This window comes from Dermacentor silvarum, chromosome 2, assembly GCF_013339745.2.
Source record: "Dermacentor silvarum isolate Dsil-2018 chromosome 2, BIME_Dsil_1.4, whole genome shotgun sequence".
Classification (NCBI taxonomy): domain Eukaryota; kingdom Metazoa; phylum Arthropoda; class Arachnida; order Ixodida; family Ixodidae; genus Dermacentor; species Dermacentor silvarum.
Genome location: NC_051155.1, coordinates 125,121,895 through 125,142,108, shown reverse-complemented (window position 1 = coordinate 125,142,108; position 20,214 = coordinate 125,121,895). Strand labels below are relative to the sequence as shown.

At 44.6% G+C, this 20,214-nt stretch overlaps 1 protein-coding gene across 2 annotated transcripts in view; it reads left to right on the top strand.

Moving 5' to 3' along the window:
• LOC119440360 (uncharacterized) overlaps positions 1 to 20,214 on the top strand; it is a 143,692-nt gene that overhangs the window by 63,049 nt on the left and 60,429 nt on the right. For both annotated transcript variants that reach the window (XM_049661585.1, XM_049661586.1), the window contains 7 exons: positions 2,195 to 2,347; positions 7,906 to 7,993; positions 9,493 to 9,719; positions 12,034 to 12,075; positions 12,239 to 12,329; positions 14,536 to 14,699; positions 17,511 to 17,614. In XM_049661585.1, the coding sequence (XP_049517542.1) occupies positions 2,195 to 2,347; positions 7,906 to 7,993; positions 9,493 to 9,719; positions 12,034 to 12,075; positions 12,239 to 12,329; positions 14,536 to 14,699; positions 17,511 to 17,614 (869 nt within the window). The remainder of the gene's footprint in view (positions 1 to 2,194; positions 2,348 to 7,905; positions 7,994 to 9,492; positions 9,720 to 12,033; positions 12,076 to 12,238; positions 12,330 to 14,535; positions 14,700 to 17,510; positions 17,615 to 20,214) is intronic.

Genomic DNA, 20,214 nt, shown 5'->3' with positions numbered 1-20,214 from the left:
CGAAAGGTCACTACTGTTCTACCCAGCACTTCACCATGCAGGCACGTTATGACGTTATTAAACACGTTAGAACGCCATTCTGCAGCAACTGTTGCTGTCTTCAGTGGGCCTTCTGGGCCACCAGCCAACTAGAAAAAAAAATCGTTGCTCGTCTTCACTCGAAAGTTTTCACGGACAGGAGTGGCTGAGCGATCGGCTGGGGTGAGAATTTTTTTTTTTTTATCCCAGTGGACTGTATAAGGAATGATAGCTCCGTGAGTAGCGAATGAAAATTTCCGAAAATTTTGGAATCACTAGAAACATGTCCCTCACTATTGTAGCACAGCGAAGTAAAAATAACTGCAAAGGAAGACAAATTCAAGGAGATGGTTCCAAACCTGGGCCCGAATTCACAAAATCATTTCAGCCAATCCTGATGCTGGACATATTATTAGCGAAGCCGACCGGCAGAGAGTACTTACGAAAGAAAAGCGTTGTGAATTCGGCCCCTACTGACAAGATACTGTCATTGTAGAAGAAACCGAAATTTTTTTATTGCTCGGAAATTCCATTTAGCTTGTGGAGCTCTCAGAATCGTGCGACCATGAAAGCTGCTCTTTCTCGCTCGTCTTCTTTTTTCCCAGAGGGAAGGCGGGCACACTTTCTTCAAGCGTGCAGAAATTTAGTTTTTCGAAACATTTATTGGCGGTTGAATTTGTTGGCTACATGGGGAATTGCAAGTTGTCGATTACCATGACGAAATCGACATCAAACGTGCGAGCATCATTTCACTAGTGCGGAATGGTTGCAAAGAGAGAGCCATAAGTAAGTTGTGTTCTCCCAGCCGTCCGGAAACAGTTTAGTATGGCAAAGTATTACTTCAAAGCTATATATCTTAATTTTTTCTGCACAAAAAAATGTTCTTTATTACTTTAAAACCTTTTTTCAACGTAATCGCCCACCATTACGTGTGTTTAACGTTACCGCCTCCATAGTATTTTATCGTATTTGGACCGTCTACTGCAGGGAAACTTATATACATTTGTTAGGTTGAGCCTCTATTATCCCAGGAGGCAGCTTAGTCCGGCGACCCTTTTTCTAATAAACACAATTTAGTTGAGCTATGCCAATGCTGTCAAAATATATGACATCACAATGAGCTCATGCGGGGAACTACAGGGCGGCAACCCCAGCCGCCTTATATTTCTGCCTACATTTTTTTCCTGCCTCGCCAAGTTTCCAGGGACAAAAAATAGTGTCCGCTTTACCATTGGTGAAGCGTAATTTACTAATGCAGCTTACAAAATTTTAGTATATATTTGATGTATTTAAATTCTATACTTGGCATCGTCGAGTGAATCAAATTATTTGCCTGAAGAAACATCGTTAAAATCTCAATATAGGAGTGCATCAAGTCACGCTTTGCCGCCAGACGACCTGACACCGGTAGACGAAAGAATAAAGGCTTGCGGACAAATCACGATACTTCCTGAGAACTGACGAACTTCTGTGAAAGCTTTCCATGATATAATGAGACTGAAACTACTGACGGAATTATTTCTAAACTTAACATTAATAAAGGGTGGAGGGGGGGGGGGGGGGAGTGCACGTACTTTTTTGCAACTGCAGCACAAGCTCAGATAACTACAGAGTTAGACGGTTGATGTCAAAAAACGCTTCGGGTTAGCATCCGAAATAACCCCATTCAGATCAGTCCATTTGTCCAATATTCTTCGTGCCCGGTATATTGTTTGCCTGAAGCATGAGGTAGTCAATCATATTTGCCGGTGGTCAAAGGCACACTTGTTGGCAGCAGTAAATTCCTAATATATATGATTGTCATATCTGTTAAATTCACACTTTGTGCGTTACACAGCATATTGTCGTTCCATGGGACATCCTTTCATTGATTACCTTTTACTGCGCCAGTCACTTTACACATCCCATATGTGCTATTTCAAAGACGGGTTACCACAAGAAACGACAGTACATCTTCAACTGTAGAGAAGACATGCAATCAGGCAATCAGACATTATTTCGCCGTTTCTTGCTTACGTACAGGTTTTCCTGGTTTTCCTTCGCTTTCCTTACTTTCGCAATCTTAAGTTGTATCATACTTAAAAGGAACTAAAGAAACTGCTCATTGTCACCTCTTTATCACGTGATCATTTTCTGCTGTCTGTCTTTTGTCTTCGGCGCTCGTCTATGATGGCAGTGCACCTGGGAACGGTGTCTTCGTGGTCAAACAGCAAGTTGCCTACCATTGGGGGTGGCGGTTTGTGGACCACGCCCACGTGTCCGCGGGAGTTCCGGGTTGCTGATAGGACGGCGAAGCTCACCGATGCAGAGATGGTCGGCACCCTGGATGGTAAGTGACTACACAATTTTTTTTTTTTTTTTTTTTTTGCTGCTGCGTCTCTTTCTGTGTAAAAATGATTGGGTGTTTCAGTGAAGAATCAAGCTGTGTTGGCGGGATATCGTAGAAACTGTGAATTTGTGGAAGTTGTAACCATTGTGCGGTAAGTGTTTACTGAAAGTGATGTAAATGAAGGACGAGCAAACTACGTAGATCGAAGAAGCTTAACTTACCCTATGAAAGTTGATTTGCCCTTGTTGTGATTGTGCATACAACACGCGGAACGACCCGCCATCATAGCACATGTGGCTGTGGTGTTGCACTGGTTAACTGGAATTCGGCAGGTTCAATCCCGCTCGTGAAGGCCTCATTTCGATGGAGGCAAAATGCAAGAACGCTGCTGTGCTTGGACTTAGATGTACGTTAACGAAGCCCAAATGGTCAAAGTTAATCCGGAGTCATGCACTACGGTGTGCCTCATAATCAGATCGTGGTTCTGAGGTGAAAATTCCGCAATTTTTTTTTTGCCACGCGAAAGTAGTTGCTCATACGTCATGGGAGGCAAATTTGCGGCCCCTTGGTGAGCGTATTTCCTTGCAGCGGAAGCGCGATTGTGAGCGCTGTGGCTGAGATTATCGGATATTGCCACTCCCAAAGACATCGCCCGTCTATCTAGATGCACCTATTGGGATGCCACGAGCCAGTGTTGTGAATGGCATCCGCACCTGCCTTTTTCTGCCTTCTGAAGTGCCTCGTCCAGCGCATGGTTGCATTCAGCTCGCATCCAGACACAAAGCAACCTTTCTACTGCATGGCTTGATATGTAGCTGCCTCTTCTTTTGTAACACCTCCTGTGTGCTTGCTCCGGCGAAACGGAAGGTTCGTTTCCTACGAAGGCGGAGCAACATATGTAGACACTGCAGGCGATTGGACCATCACCCTATATGACCTTGTCATCTCCTCATCTTCCAGCTATTGCGGTGGTTAACAGGCCTACGAGGGTCAAGGGTATTAAGGCCGGACGGTCGAATAGTTAGCCATCTCTTCTCAATACTAAATTCGGTAATCATTTTCTGACTTGTATGTACTATTTCTTGTTAATGCACGTGCTTTTTTTACAGCGAAGCTGTTAAGGGCTCACCTTTCGATCGTCACGTCTGGCAAGAGAAATAAACTCTCATTGACCGTATGCTGTATGTGCCAGTGAAAGCGCGCTCGCTTTCACGGGGAGCGAACGCACGGCGGAGAGCAAACGCGACTTCCCAATGGAAGGGGAGTGGTGGGCGAGGAGGACATCGAGGCACCCTGGACCAACGCCTAGACTGTGCGTGCCCGCTCTCCCACTGCGGCGCATGAGCGCAGCCCTGGCTAGGGAGCCTACATGCAACGCTGTTTATACACAGCATTGCATGTAGGCTCTCTAGCCCTGACGGCCTCTGCCGCCGACTCTGTCTGGGCTCTCGCCCGCCTCTCCCCAAAGAGTGTCCACAACGGCGTTTAGCGGTTCGTCGCGTAGCCAGCGTTTTGACAGCGGTTGTGTGCGGTCACACAAACAACGCGCACAACTGTTATCGACGGCGGTGGCGTTTTGCCCCGTTCGCACCGAACGCGCGCGGCGTTGGTGACATGTTTCTGAAGAACATGCCAACCTTTGCCGTACATCCTATGGCGGTGTACCATAGCGAACATAAGCCCATGGTCCCTGTGGTCACTAAATAAATGAAAATCACCGGATCAAAGATATTTCCCATTCTTTAATAGTTCAAATAACCAAATACACCATCACATCTTATTAGTCATAATTGGAAATACATAATTCCCACCATAGTACAGCTTCGCTGGTCTTTCATCAGCAACCCCAGTGGAAGGGCTGAGAGTTTTTAAATGCGTTTAGTGTAAGGCCGAGGACTGCGCTCTCTTTTCTCTCAAGGTGGCGTGAAGTCTCACTTCTTCGGACTACCGTCACAACGCCCTCTAGGAGTGCACAGCAAATGAATATTCCATGTCAATGTTTGTGACCCATTGCGTTTACGTTGCGTTTCCGATCAATAAATCAACCGGGTGGGTTACAGAATCGGCCGGCATGCGTGTGGACATTTCTTTTTTTAATGAGATTTGTAAGTTACCTTCTTTTTCCGCATAATGTAAACCGTTCCTGTAGAGCGGTGTCAAAACGTCGTTTCGCCACACTTCCCATAATTCCCACGCCACAGAGTACACAATTTGATAGTCGTAATTCAAAAACGAGTTTTTGAGCTTCCTAGAACCACACCAATTTCTCTTGCTGCAAATTGTCAAAGTGAAGATGACCTTTGTTCCTACAAGAGATCTTCCCCGCCGTCTGCTCTGTAATAATTTCGGTCTGTATAAAACAATTATGGTACGCAAATCCAGAAGACATGACGCCATTCTAGTTACCAACGTGGACGCATGACCGAGTGACCAGTAGGTCAGGTTGGAAAGCAAGATAAGATAATGAACGAGAGGATGTCAGGACTAAAGCAAGTCGAAGATGCGAAACGCATATTTATGGCAGAGGTAAGCGAGTTGCATCTACCGACTGCAACAAGCTACAGAAACGCTCTCAGCTAGCAATAATAGGCGGCAGCCTGCTCACTGCTCAAGTGCCAAGAACGCAGACGTCAGAATCACCCTGGCCCATGTGGGACCACAAAACGATAGCTTGCCTCATTGAGAGCGCATCGTAGGCGGGGCACTGGCCAGATGCTTTGTGGTCTTCTTCCTGCCCGAGATGTAAAGGTGATGAATGCGCATGGAGGAACACGCAGGTTCAAGGCGAGTGTGGATTCTGTAAAGACAAAGTTTGCGTTTCTTTATTTATTGACTTCATTTTTTATGTATGCTGTAATTCCCACACGAAATTTTAGCAGGCTGGGATTAAAGATAGGTAATTATGTTGCATATAAGAAAAGCTGGAAGCAAGCATAACAAATTGCACGAGAGAAAAGTAAACTAAACGCAACTAATAACACAACATGCTCTAATATAACCTCGATAACCCAAATGAGCCAAAAATTGCGTAGTAGTGGTTTCCAAGAAAAGGCTGTTTGTTAGTTCGATATTATTTGACAGTTCCGGAGTGAACGGAGTACTTTAAACAATTGTTTGCAGAACAAAGAAGAGTTATTGCGAGGTCGTGTCTATGTCTTGTGGCGTAATCGGATAAAATGGTATTATTTTTGCGACGTTTGTTTTGAAGTTCTCTTTGATTAAGAGTTAAATCCTAGTGGGAATATGCGATTTCTCTGAGCTAACGTTTAGATCTGTGAAGTGGCTGTGTTATTCATTTGCGTCCGAAGCTGTCTTACATAAATCGGATGGCTTTTCTTTCTGTACTCCTTCAAGTTTATCAATGTTTGTTTGAATGTATATGTCCCCGATTATTGATACGCAATCTAACATTATCATGATAACAGGTTTGTCTTATAAAAGTCGTACGAAGGTAGGGGAAAACTTTATGCTCTTCTAAGAAATAATAGTTAGCGCTTTGTGTTAGCCGTTAAGTATAAGTGTGTTTACTCCACTTAATGTCATTTTCTGTTCAAAGACAAATATTTATTTGTTGTGTGTCACTACATTAAGATCAACATCATCGGTGACATACAAAAACTTCAATGGATGTTTTTTGCGGTTAATGCGCATGAAAACTGTGTTTCTGTTGCGAAATTTTTCTGTTAGTGAACCCTCATTTCAGTAATTCCCTCAGCCGCATCAAACTAGATGCAACTGGCACCATCTTAGAGACCATCTCTACAGGGTGTTTCATTTTAGCTGCACCAAATTTTTTTAATTACCTGTGGCATATAGCACAATTATAGTCTTGGAACTAAACTACTCGATGAGGCGGTCAGTACTCCCACAAGAAATCAGAACGCCTAATTGAATAATTAACATGATCACGCTAATTAACGTTTTAATTAATTATTTTACGGTACATCTTTCAATATACGAGTTATAGCCGCAGAGTTCGCAAGGCGTATCCACTTGGAACGAATTCTCAGGACTGAACCAGTTTCGAGATATTAATTTTCAAAGTGTCCGACGAAATGCATGGGCGTTCCAGTTAACTTTGTGCTTCAATGTATAAAACAGCGTGAAAAAATTAACTGGAACGCCCATGCATTTCGTCGGACACTTTGAAAATTAATATCTCGAAACTGGTTCAGTCCTGAGAATTCGTTCCAAGTGGATACGCCTTGCGAACTCTGCGGCTATAATTCGTAGATTAAACGATGTGCCTTTATATAACTAATTAAAAAGTTAATTAGCGTAATTATGGTAGTAATTTAATTAGGCGTTTTGATTTCTCGTGGAAGTAATGGCCTCCTGATCGAGTAGTTTAGATCAAGGATTATAATTGTGCTATCTGCCAGAGGCAATTTTTAAACATTTGGTGCAGATAAAATGAAACACCCTGGATATCCGCCACTACTGCGTCACCATATTGGCGTCTGGAAGCTTCCTCCCTCGACGGGTTTCTCCAGGCTCGGCTTTCTCGGTGCATTCTCATTCGCGTAGCCTAGTTCTGTCCATCTGTTCACGTGCGCAGTTGTATATCCAGCGTGACTAGCATAGTCGTAACACACCCGCGGAGCGTGCAGTGCGCAGACAGCAAATAGCGCGTCCGCGGTAACAGATGGTACGCACATGAAACAGCCACTACTGGTTATTTTTAAGCAAATTTTAATTTCTCTACGAAGTGAAAGCGACATTGGCATATCACAACTTGGCGGTATGCTGTGTAAAGTATAACTCATTAATTTCTTTTTTTTTCACTTTGCTTGACCACATACACAATCTTTTCAAGGTTTTGTTAGTTTCTGTCTCAACAAGCTTATTAGAAAACATTTGAGAGCGGCCGTGCCATAAGAACGTGTCAATGGTAAAACTGTCTTTTTTAGTGATTTTTCAGAGCAGAAAAAATTGGGTTTACTTCAAATGATTTTAGTTCGCGCGTTTGTCAATAGAACAAGCTGCTGAACAGCTGAAACCAGTTCTATATGGTGAGCATGCTCGGCAACCTTTTCCCAATTGGGGGAAATCCATGTGTAAAACGTGACGGAGCGAACCCGCCATGGTAGATCAGTGGCTATAGTGTTGGGCTGCTGAGCACGAGGTCGCGGGATCGAATCCAGGCCATGACGGCCGCATTTCGATGGGGGCGAAATGCGAAAACACCCGTGTACTTAGATTTAGGTGCACGTTAAAGAACCCCAGGTGGTCCAAATTTCCGGAGTCCCCCGCTACGGCATGCCTCATAATCAGATCGTGGTTTTGGCACGCAAAACCCCAAAATTGTTTTTTTGTGTGTGTAACGGAGCGATCACAAATTTGTGCGCTCCCGTCATCCAGCCCACGGGCATCTACGAATACGAGAGCAACACCAGAATTTTCTCCGTTGGGGGACTATCGCTTGAGCTTAGGCGCGCAAGTCTGGTAATCTGGAAACACAAGGGGTACCGGAAGAGTACGAGGAACGCCCTCGTGTACGGAATAAGTGAGCTAGTGGTTGGAAACGTAATCAACATCATTATTGCTTCTTTCTGTAGGTTTTATCCTGGCCATGACGATGAAGAGAATGAACAAAGATCGACCGCGCCGACTAAGCCAGATTATCGATGGCTACTACAGCTTCAGGTAACGGGCAAGACCCAGTGATTCACAGTTTCGAAGTGAAAGGTGACCTACGGGTGACCGCCCTCTTCATTTACCTACCATCTTCCCCTTTCCCTGTTTTCTCTGATTATTATAGAAACCAATGTAGTTAGACATCAAACTGTCTTTATGAGTTCAGAGTACGTCAAAGCAGAAGTAGTGCCTTTTCGTTAATGCAATTGGAAGTGCAACCTTTAGTGATCGGCGATCGTTCAAAGTGACAACCTAGCCCTATTTGTGCGCTAGAATGGCGCCAATGAAGAGCCTGACCATATCAATGTCCCACGTAACTTGGGCCAAACTTAAAATATGCGAATGCCACGTAGCTGGACAGAACCTGAATATAAAACTCCTGTAAAAAATATGTTACATTGAGGAAAACAGAACGTTTTGTTAAACCACGGGTCTGTAATATTTATGGTAAAAAGATGCGCAATTACTATGTACCAGCTGTGTTTAATGAAATTCCTGGTGATCTATGTTTTGCAAGTAACACGAGAAAGATGATGACTGGTTTAAGAGATTGGTGCGTAAATTTATTGCCTTGTGTAAAGCTTTACTTGTTTTTTGTATGTGTTATTTTGTGCTGTCAGATTTATCGGCAATGTCGTGCATATTTAAACATGAAATGCATGTATATGAAGTTATTTTTTAGAAGATTCTCCACCTGCTGGCTGACCAGCCAACAAGCACAACATGCTTCGGCAGGTCAGAATTTATGTATGTATATGCTGTATTGACGAATAAACTTTGAAACTTTGAAACCAAGGTAATGTTGTTTGCCATCGCTTGGAGACCCTGAGTATGGAGCAACAAAAAGCTGTTTCGAAAGTTTTTCATCTTGTTGTACAATTTTCTCATTGACGCTTTTCATCTAATTATGATATTTGAGAAGTTGATTAATTATTTAGTCTAATTATGTAATTGGGAAGTGCAACAAATAATCTGAGTACCTCGAAGCGACGGCAAACAACATTACATTGTTTCTGTCCAGCTAGGTGGCGTTTGCACATTTTTTAAGTTTGGCTCAAGTTACGTGGGACACCCTATATATGTTAACACTTGCGATTAGCACTGGTTGTGAGAAAGTCGTAGAAAAAGCATTGTGTCCGCGCGATAAAGCAATTAATCAATTAAAGCACATGATATCACATACAGTCGCACTCATCACCGACATAGACAACTGCAAGATGGCTGTATGGAATGCCTTTTTTTAATATTCTCACTGAATTTTGCTTTTGCTCTTTTAGCATCACTTCGTGTAACGCCTTTGGGCCTTGAAAGTATGTAAAATAAGTAAATAAATAAATTAGATGCGTCATATACTATACTGCCTCTTAATACTGCCAGGAGGCAGAAGTGCGGTGCGACCGAAGGCATGCATTCGGGGTTGACAAACTGGCTACTTTTGCCCTTGCCATCGATTAATTTGTAAGACTGGCGATATCATCGTCCATGAATGCTTTTTTTTCCTACCACAGGGGCATCCGGGAACTTCTTCCTGAGTTCCCCGACGGCCTTTCTTATTGCAAGCGGAAGCAGGCCGTGGCACGGCTATTGTCGGCACCCAGGTTGGAAGAACAAGTGGTGCTGGTGGCGAGAATGTACGCTCAGCTGGTCAACGACGCTGACCTAAAGCGCAGTACGCTGAAGAACTCGCTGCTGCCCACCCTCAAGAACTTTCACTCCAGACTAGACCATCTGCTCAGTAAGTCTCCACTTCATATTCTTTTTTTTTTTCGGCGAAACGTTGGTCGGACGTGAGACAGAGTATGAAAGCCAGAAAACCAAGCAATACAGGCATTGTCTATGACACTGGCAGTGTTAAAGTGACGCGCCACGTTACAAATATTTTCCGCAAACAGTAAGGTGGGGCTATGTCACTGAAAATGTGATTGGCAACCTCAAATAATTGTTCGTTTTATTGCAATAGCAATTATATGGACACTTCCACCGGATTTCTGCCGTCGGCGTCGGCGTCGCCGTCGGCGTCGCCGTGAGGTTCCGTATAGATAAAATCTTCGCCGCGCGCCGTATGCCCGAGCGGAAGCGTGCGGGGACGCACGCTATCACGGAGAGCGAACGCACTCAATCTCCCACGCGCAAGCAAGGAAGCGGGAAGCGAGCGCCGGAGGGAGCGGGGGGGGGGGGGGGGGGGGGGGGGCTTTACTTGCGGAAAAGGACAAAGTATATGTACGTGAAAGCAACCAACAAACCACTGCAGACGCTTCACACACGGGATCTAGTACCGACAGTTCCTTGCCCTTATCCGGAATTTCAACGGCAGTCAGAACCGGGCAGTCAGAACCGCTGAGGATATCCTCACGCACCCCGTAGTCTACATTCATAAAATTCGCAAACCACAAAAATCTGATCAGAATTCAAGCTACGTCTTACTCAAAACGCGCTGTGGGCATTATATTTTTCTACTTGCTTCAAGGAATGACTGACTTTTCTAGAAAAATAGTGATCAAGACTTTTAAATGTAGGTAAAAACATTTCTATAAGGTAGACTTGTACACATTGCAGAAAAGAGTAATAGATGACAATTACAATTACGTCTTTCCAAAATGTTTTTGATTAAGGTGACCATTTACTACTCCACAAAAATATTTTGGCAATTACTATAATGTAATCGCTAACTTTTACGTTACTTTCCACCCAACCTTTATTAGCATTGTGCAAGTGCAGTACGAGCTGTCCTGGCTCTTTCGCTACATCCTTCGCAACCCATCACATGGTGTTGATCTTCACTAACACTTGCTTTTCACAGTTCTTGTGGGTTATCTTCCCTAGGTTTTGTATGAAGAAATGATCAGCAACACTAAAAACTGGCCTGATGTGTGCGCTGCCGATAGAAGGGCGGTGTTGCAACGTACAAACACCTTGCGCACAAGATAGCTGCTATTCCCTGCCACAATGCTCACGTATGGGTCCTCCACGAAGCACTTCATTGTTGTTAGAGCTCGGAGGAGGCGCCCCCAGTAGGCCCAATGAAAAGACAAAATCGTTCGTAGGTGATTTCCTGGCATCAATGTCTCTCGTAAATCACCATAACGACTGATTCACAATCGAAGCACAAAGCTGTGCCACCGAGCCATAGCAACGCCGGTTCAATTTGTTAGCCAGAATCGGATGGAGCGTTATCATAAGGAAACAAATACTTTGCACCTGTTTTTGCCTGTCCGAAAGCGCGCATTCGCGAGGCGGCTGGGGGGGTGGCACTACGTGGTTGTTTGGCTGCAGTTTCAGCCAATTCTTCACAGCCGCGTCGCTTGTTACAGTTCGTTCCGTCAGTAAATAACTGATTACATGTAATTAGTTACTGACGAGAGTAGTTGAATAACAATGAGCGTTAGCGAGTAACAAATGCGATCGATAAATTACAACACATCAAAAGTGCAATGTATCGTAAGTAATAAATTACATCTTATTTGTCCGGTGCAAGTCTGCTATAACGTTTACTGTCAGTTGACCAATGTTCGTGATAGCTGATAGGTTGTGCTTCTTGTTCTGGTTGAGAGTTGTCCATGTAAATGAATACGCAAACCCAAGATTTCTCATAATTTGACTATGCGAAAGAACTCATGAAGTTAAGGTTACAAAATCCAATAACATTGTGCGATTTTAAACGTTACGAACAACCTCAACCCCCCCCCCCCCCCCCTCCACACACACACACAAAAGCGCAAAAGTGTGTGTGTGTGTGGGGGGGGGGGGGGGGGATGAGGAATTTTACACGCGACTCGCCAAACCCACGATCCGAAATCGCTTACAACAAAGAGTTTCAGACTGTAGCTAGTGAGCTAGGGAACTGTGTTCCGCCTGCATTTTCTAATATAAAGCGCTGTAATAAGCAGTGCCTGTAATTGCCTGCGAACCCCGTAACCTCGTTTCGGTCTGTGACATTAGCTTGCCCGTCTCATTACCCAATATTGTAAAGACACTGTAAGCAACCTAATTGCTCTCAATTGTCTGTAAACTTGAACTCTGCTCTTTCGTTTTCTCGCTTTCGTATTCAGAACCATCAAAGGAGTGCGTTGAAAGCAACGATGAGAGCCTGGGTACGTAATGATTTCTTCGTTTCTTTCACGCATATGAATAGCCGTAATCCTCTACAATTGCTGAGGGTTGAAGCTTTTGAAGAGACCTCTTCTGAGAAGGTTACATATTTTTCCAAGTAGCTTTGTTTTGTTTTTTTTTCTTTACACGCACACTGCGTTGCAGTCACTTGCGATACGCAAACCGACGTTCTCATTCTACTGGATCCTATCCCTGGTAACACCATCTACGAGAATTACCAAAGGAAAATTGCCAGGTAAGGGGACACTTTTGTTTTCAAGGATGTCTAACCATGTGCATCTGCCGGCACATCTATTGGAAAAGTTCATTGTTGATGCTGGCGCAGGGAAAGTTGGAGTATTGTGCGTAAACAGCCGTGATGTAGGCATGTTCAGTAATGTTTTCTTCATGGCAGATATAAAAAACGCTAATGATAAATGAGTTTAATTATGAAAAGTCTGTAACGTAGGAGTTTAATTTCTTCGTTTCCTAAAAAAACATTCTGAGTGTTCGAAACGTGATTGTTTGAATTTCCTCTTCGATTTGAGCTCGCAACTCAGCATATTTAATTTTTGCAGGCAATAGTACATTGTGTGAAATAAGAAGGCTGCCGCGATTTTCCTGTCAAATTCCTCGGCAACCCAGACTTATTTTAAAATTTACTCCTCTTCAGTTCCTTTAATCATTTGTTGTGTACCTTTAGCACGAGACGTAAAAAGAATGAAATGGCTGACTCCATCTATGAGAACTGAGATTGCACTCACTCAAATACTCACTACTGGTTCACTAAATTACGGCGAGTGATATAAAACAAGTTGGATAATTTTTCTAACACATCGTGTGCCGTGGTACATAAGAACCCCGAACTTAACATAGCCTAGGTACGCGCAGATGCGCTTTCTGCTCAGGCGCTCTTGACAATACTTCTGATTTTGTTTTTCTTTGCGCTGTTTTAAATCTATGCGTTGCAGTGAAGAAAAATACAACATGATTGCATTGACGCCTGAATTTGAGGAAGCGCACAAGGTCATACAGGAGCTAAGCAGATTGTTATTATTAGAGCGCAGCTCTTAGGCGCCCGTTCCTGTGACGAGCGTCGGCGTTGTCCCTTGTAACCAAGCGAACGAGCCCAGCGAAGGATGAAAGCGAACGTGGAGCGCAGAGGGAGATGAAAGACGGCGATAGCGTAGAGAGCGCGAGGAGCAAAGCGGAGGAGGAGGGTGCAGCGGATCCATGAGGCGGAAAGCGGAGGAGGAGGGTATTGCGAAAGCGTGAGAAGGACAGCTTAGGGCCGCGCAAGATGGGCTTTGCGGCGATGATGGCTACGAGATTGCGCCAGAGTAGCGTGCGTCAACTATATGGAGACAAAGCACTGCATGTGCGGAGGTCTGTCTGCGGCGGCTACTGTGAATCGCGCCCACGCGTCACCCACGCGCTGCCTCTCGCGATCTCCCGATTCGCGAGGCAGTCGCGCCAGACTTCGCTCCGTTTGCAACGTGCCGCACGAGACAGATCGTCCGCGCTAGACAACATATCGCGAAATGAAAACATGTATGGAGCTGCGGTCAAATTTCACATTAGGGAATTGCAATCGTCGGTGAAGTACTTTTCTTTATTGGCATAACCTTCGAATTGGGGTGGTCTCAAATAGTTGCCTAGCCTGCTTAAGCTAATCAGGTATTATATACATGCATTGCAGTTCAGCACTTCACCTATCTATCTCTCCTTGATCTGTTCTCTCTTCAATAAAGCCTCTATCTTTACAATGTACAATTGACCACAAACGTTTACGGACCAGGGGAGTTCAGAAAATGCTAAATATCCGAGCAGCCTTTAAAAGTAGCCAGTAAAACTGTACATCACAATGTTCTTCGCATATACCAGTAGAGGCTAGAAGTGAGAATACCAGACTGCGTTTTGAGGCTCCGGAGATATTCAGCTTTTTGTCAGATCCCTTGGTCCGTAAACGTTTTTGGTCGATAGTACACTTACCTAAGTGCGTAAGGACTCTGGCTCTATCAATCTCTTCCCTGCCTTTTTTTTCCCCAGTGATGCAAACGTCTCTAGCTTATCTCGACTGCTGACCAGCTAATGCTTTCATCCGCTTTGAAAACAAGCGCTTCTGGAACGTGGACGTTACCTATAGGTCTTGCTGGGTGGATATATTGTCATTCTGTGAGGGTGTGCTGAGTTGTTTCCTGACTTTTGCTGCAGCAGACATATGCCTCATCTTGTTACAAGTATATTCTTCCTGTTTTGTTTTTTCTCAAGTAAAGTAATTATTCGCACATCCCTACTAATAACACGTCTAACGTCAAGGTGGTCCGGCACCTGTTCTTAAGAACAGCCTAGCCTGTGAACTTCCTTGTGAATACGGGTCCAGTCTTTGCGAGCCTAGCTGTCACTGCCGCAACGATGCGTTCCCAACTTGAGTGGTGCTCGCGTTCCATTTTCGGCTCCAGCTACATGGCCGAGAGGCTGCTGAAAACGGGGGGCCGTCACACGGCGGTCAGCTTGTCGACAGCTGCCCTAAGCGAAGACGCCACCGAGCTGGAGCTGACGTACAACTCACGTCATGACACGCACGCTTCGCCATCTTGTGCCATCGAGAACATGGCAGGAAAAGGTAATCGTATACCATCATTTGACTTTCTCTCGTTGATCTTTTTTCCTCACCCTGTCACTTTTGCCCACAGTGCCGGGTAGAAAACTAGACCCAGTCATGGTTAACAGCACCTGCCTTTCAATTATTCTTTCCCCTCTCTTTCTATCAGCATTTGCCTCTCTCCCGCAAAGAGTACCCTTTCCTGCATTTCAGTGCTATGTAGTACCATTTTACGTGCGTTGTAGTGCTACGTGCGTTTTTTTATAGTCAGTCATACTTGAGGCGAAGCTTACTCTCGGGAGCTGCCTAAATATATATTAACGGAGAAACAGTTTCGTTCGGAATCAATTGCGCCGAATTTGATTTGTTTTGTTGAAATTAAAGGAAAACGATTAAAGCAAGTAACTGTAGGAAGTAGAACTTTGGGTCATCGATTTTTTCATACAAATTTTAGCTAATTTCAAAATTGAAAGAAACCGAAGTGCCAAGTTTTCAACCTCCGTAACTTAGCAATAGATCATGATCTCCCAATTCTGTCAACAGCAACTGTTACACACCCAGAAATGTTGTACATTGCCCCTGCGGCCATCTGTCAAACTTCGCCGCAATGCACCAGCATAACTCAATGTACAACATTTTAAAATTATTTCGAAAGGCCGCCCTACCTTTCAGTTTGCAATGTCGAGAGGAAACGCCCTTGTAATGATGAGCGTATTTACGGCACTTGTTGACTGCCTTTCTGTTGCGCTATATAGCAATGTTTTATTCCTGACCAAAACATTACTATAACGCAGCAAAGACTCGACAGTTTCTACCATTTTATTGTCGTACACTGTTCTCCGTGTATATACTTATAAGAAGCCGTCAACAGCGTCTTCGCTGCGGTTAAACTTAATGCTGATTACTCACTCTATACCACTAGCGCCAGCCACAGCCCAACACGGGCATTCTTGTGCATGGTTCACAGAAGCGACATATAGGGCACGCCGCTGCAACGCCACTTGAACTCCAACGCAGCTCAAAAATAGCACGAATAATACGCTATTCGTCAGCCGTCCGGAATTAGTTTAGGTGGTTGTGTTTACTGTCGAGGCGGTTGGTGTCTCTGAAGAGAACGCTGAAACAGACGCAGCGTCCTCTGATGAGTGCATGTTCTATATAAAGTGTCGTGCATAAATTCAATTGGAGTAGGCCGATCCCCGAAGCACTTGCTTATATTACCGAGCTTCATCCGCAGTCGTTTCCTTTTTGGACTATCTCTCGCCGACGGCAAGACTGTCGTTGAGCATTGCTGCCGCCACCGTATAGAGGGCTGAATCCCGAGCGTTTCAGCACACAGCGCGTTTTTATTTTCCGAAATGCTTTTCACGGCCTCTACAGTCGCATCAGGCCAGTTAACACGCTTATGGGGGGCCTATGAAGACCCCACTCTGCACTATCTTGACATGCCTTCGCCCATCTTGATTGTTTGTGAAACGTAGTTAACTATATAGTGGTTGTCAAGATCGGTTTGCAGTCAGCCGGGATTAGCGGCCTAACCGCCGTTTTACCCGCTGTGTTACTGGCGCAAACAGCGTTTAGCGATAACCGTGGTGCACCTTCGCGAACAAGGTGGTCGATGGTTGAACATCCAACGGGTCCCATACTTATTGTAATGCTGCTGCACGACGTTAGTTGCCCTTTAAGCAACCTCCGCGGCTTGTGTTTAACTATTGTAGCGCTAAATATAACAAGATGGGAGCATCTAAGCTATCACAATGCATTCAATTCTCCTCTTATGTACTTTAGCCAAACTCGATAATATGGGATGCCGAAAGGCAGTAAACAAGCTTTTCGGCGACCAAAATTAGTAGCGCTGGCACTCGGAACCGCAATACTGCGCTGGGCACCAGTACTGCATAAATATTTCAAAAAAGATGCATGAGAAACAGCGCAGTCTTCGAGCGCGCTACACCAGGCCGCATTTATCGGTATTACCAGAGTCCTCTATTACATTTTCTTTATACAAGGACGAGAGTATAGTGAAAGTATGGAGAAATTGAAGAAAGAGATCGTTCAGGGATAGATATGCTCTTCAGTCCTCCAATGTGACTGCGGAGCCAAATAACCTGCGTGTTTTCAGAAAGTACGTTGTTCTTCCTGGTTACTGAATAAACTAATTTTATCCGGTTGCGCTTTCTGCATTCTGTTTGTGTCGTTATTCCGTGGATGTACTCACGAACTGCACTTTGCTAGCCATTGACACGAAGAAAACTATAGTCTAGCGAAAAACAACTACAACAAGCAATCTGAACAGCCCAAACAGCAATACATCTGAATCAGGTAATTGTATTCACACTGCAGACTACAAAAACGCTGCGGAGAAGTTCAGCTGGAAAAAAAAAACTCATCCTTATGGCCGCTCTTGAATATCGCATTAAGCGCACCCTGGTGGTAAACGCACACCTCGGACAGCAAGCACTGATGAAGCGAGCCGTTGTTGGATTTGCTTAAATTTTCTTTCCCGATCACTCAGCCTCTTGGTAAATGCAAGAACTGGAAATTCCACACTTTGCGAATTCTGTGTGTACACAGCGCCCTTGGGGAAATGGCAGCTCAGATCACATTACCTAAGCTGGACCACTTTACCATAATACCCACAGCCGATGCTCTGATGTCTGCTTATACAACACATGAAGCACATTCTGATAGTTTCATAACCCTAAAGCAACACACGACCTGCTACCAGAGACAGCGTTTGTAAAATAAAATGTATCAATTTATCTCCATTGTAAGCTATAAGTGTGCATCTATTCACGTATTATGTATGCTATTTCCACCATTTCCCCGCAGGTTGCTTGCAGTGCACAGAAGTGGACATATGGCGCGCAGTGCTTAAGACATGGGACAGGCTCCGACCCAGAGGACAGCTAGCCTATCCACTGTCTCCATCCAAGGTAAGGCAAGAACGCCATGAGGCAGCGATTAGTTATGCTTTATATTCTCGTCACCAGTCACTGCCGACCGTCTGACTAGCATCCGGCCGTAGCGTAACCGAGCCGTTGCTAGGATGACTGGAAATGTAAGAGAATGTCATGGCAACAGCATTTCCCATGTTCCCTAGAAAGGAAACATTGAAACAAAAACTGCCTTGTGAGCTAGGTTTATGAACACTCTCATAGAATTCTAACGTATACGCCCCAACAATTGGGCTTGCGGTGTCTTTACGACCTATTCCGGTTCTGTATTATTGTAAGGTGAAGAAAAAAACTTTGAATAACATGCAAATCTAAGCAATTGGTGCATTCAATACTGCGAAACTACATAAAGGCGCTGTCACCCTCTCACATACTTCGGCCGGCACTCTAGAGATCTGGCTTGCCACTGCCTGAAATCTAGCAAAGACTCTGCAAACCTTTTAGTGTATCGGGTGCAGCTCTTTTTTTATGCCAGAGCCTTTTTTAAACACTTTACTATATCCGAGCTCAGTAATTCTCTACTCTCCGCTAAATCACGTACTTTATGCTGCGCCGGCTGCACTTTCCAATGGCCTCGTCATGCGGCCGCTTTGGGCCTCCTACACAGGCAGCGTTGCTGGCCTTTCTCTTGCTGGCATTTGATACCGCCCTGTGGCCAAGAGCACTGAAAATTGAAAAGCTTTGTGATTTCGGCCCCTGGTTCTTCAAGGTACATCCGTGGCGATCTAAATTCAACTACCAGCCCATAAACCGCCTCTCGCCTATAGGAAATGCACGAGGGGCCTGCGATTCTGCCATACTGAAAAAAAAATCCATATCAGATTTTCTAGAAGCCTGAAGAAACCGCGACCTAGCACTGGCCGTGGCACTTTCCTGACTCCTTCGATTTGCCTTTTAAAGCAAGAAAATAACAAACACACCAGCATTCTTCAGCAATATGTGCCCTTCCTTCTTCCTGATGCTTCCTTGTAACAGTCTACGGGTGTACACTGATATCTGGTAATGAAAGTATGCCTATAGATACACATGTAACTTCCCTTCATAGTTTTACTCTGTTGAGTTTATTTACTTTTGAGCTTTCATTTTCATTTCTTCGGCCACCTTGCTATGCTGTCACTATAAGAGAAAAAAAAATTGTCGCAGTTTCACCCGAAAGGCAAAGCATCAATTGCGATAGCAAATTAGTAGAGAGCTATACGGAGTAAGGATAGTAGTTTTATCGGCTGTATAAAGTAGGACATGCAGCAGCACCGGCAACACGCAGAACTGTTATCGACGCCGTCGGCTGATTTGCCAGCGTTCGCACCGAACGCGCGTGGCCTTGGTGACTGTTGCCGGTGCCTCTGGGGGCGGCTCGGAGGTTTTCGACGACATCAGAATGGGACACTCGTCGAGCAGCGTCGGAACTCTTACCCACCTTCTCGCCTCGCAACGTTTTTATATAAATACGCATTTGGTGCCGCAGCTAAAAGTCGCCTCCCCTCCCTTCTTCCCGTCCCCCCACGGCCTTTCGTGCAACGGAAGTCGCGTTTGCTCTCTTTCTATATATATATACATATATATATATATATATATATATATATATATATATGGTGATTGTAAAGGAGGAAAGAGACGCTTAATTCTGCAGCCCTTCAGGGAGCACGGCGCAGAACGCGCGTTTGCTATCCGACGTGCGTTCGCTCCCCGTGAAAGCGCGCGTCCCTCGCGCCCTTTCACTCGCACATACAGCGTCCGAAGCGCGGCGACGATTTCATCGCCGTTGACGTCATATAGAACCTCACGGCAACGGCGACGGCGACGACGACGCCGACGGCAGAAATCCGCTTTCGAGTGGCTATATAATTGCTATCGCAATAAAAGGATTAAACAGCCATACTTTTGAAAATGTGTACTTTAGGAAGTAACAAATTATTGAGTAAATTATTCTGATTTCATTAACTTTAACACTGCGAAGACATCCGTTCAAGACTGACATAACAAAATTATTTTAAAAGATGAGACTGTGCAAGGCACAGGTTCTGCCAAGATGAGCTAATTTGTAGCATTCTGTCACCAAATTAGCAACGATTTTCGTTCGTAAGTGGGCTTTGTCACGGCCCGGTTGCCTTCGCTAATGACATGTCCTGCATCAGTATTGGCTGGAATGTTCTATTACGAGCAATTCTAGTGCAAGAACTTTTGTGATTGCGCTAAAACTGTTCATTAGATCAGGTTCCAGCAAATCATGATGTTGGACATAGCAAAACGGCTGGCCTACGGTGGTCAGCATATACGAACAAAAAACTGAGAATTCAGCTCCTGTGCCCGTATTCGCAAAACTTTATTATGCTAGAATTGTTGCAACATTATTTCGATGTGAGCTAGTTGGTTTATTGACGGTATTTGTGCTTGAAAAAGCGCGAGAAATTGATAGAAAAATGGGGAGAGCACAGACAGAGCGCTCTCTTTGTCGTCTCGTCATTTTCCCACCAATTTTTCACGATGTTTTAGGCTTAACGCTAGAATGGTTCCTAAGAGTAAATTTGAGCCAATAGTATTAGTTAGACATAGTATTAGTGAAGGTAACCAGCCAATAT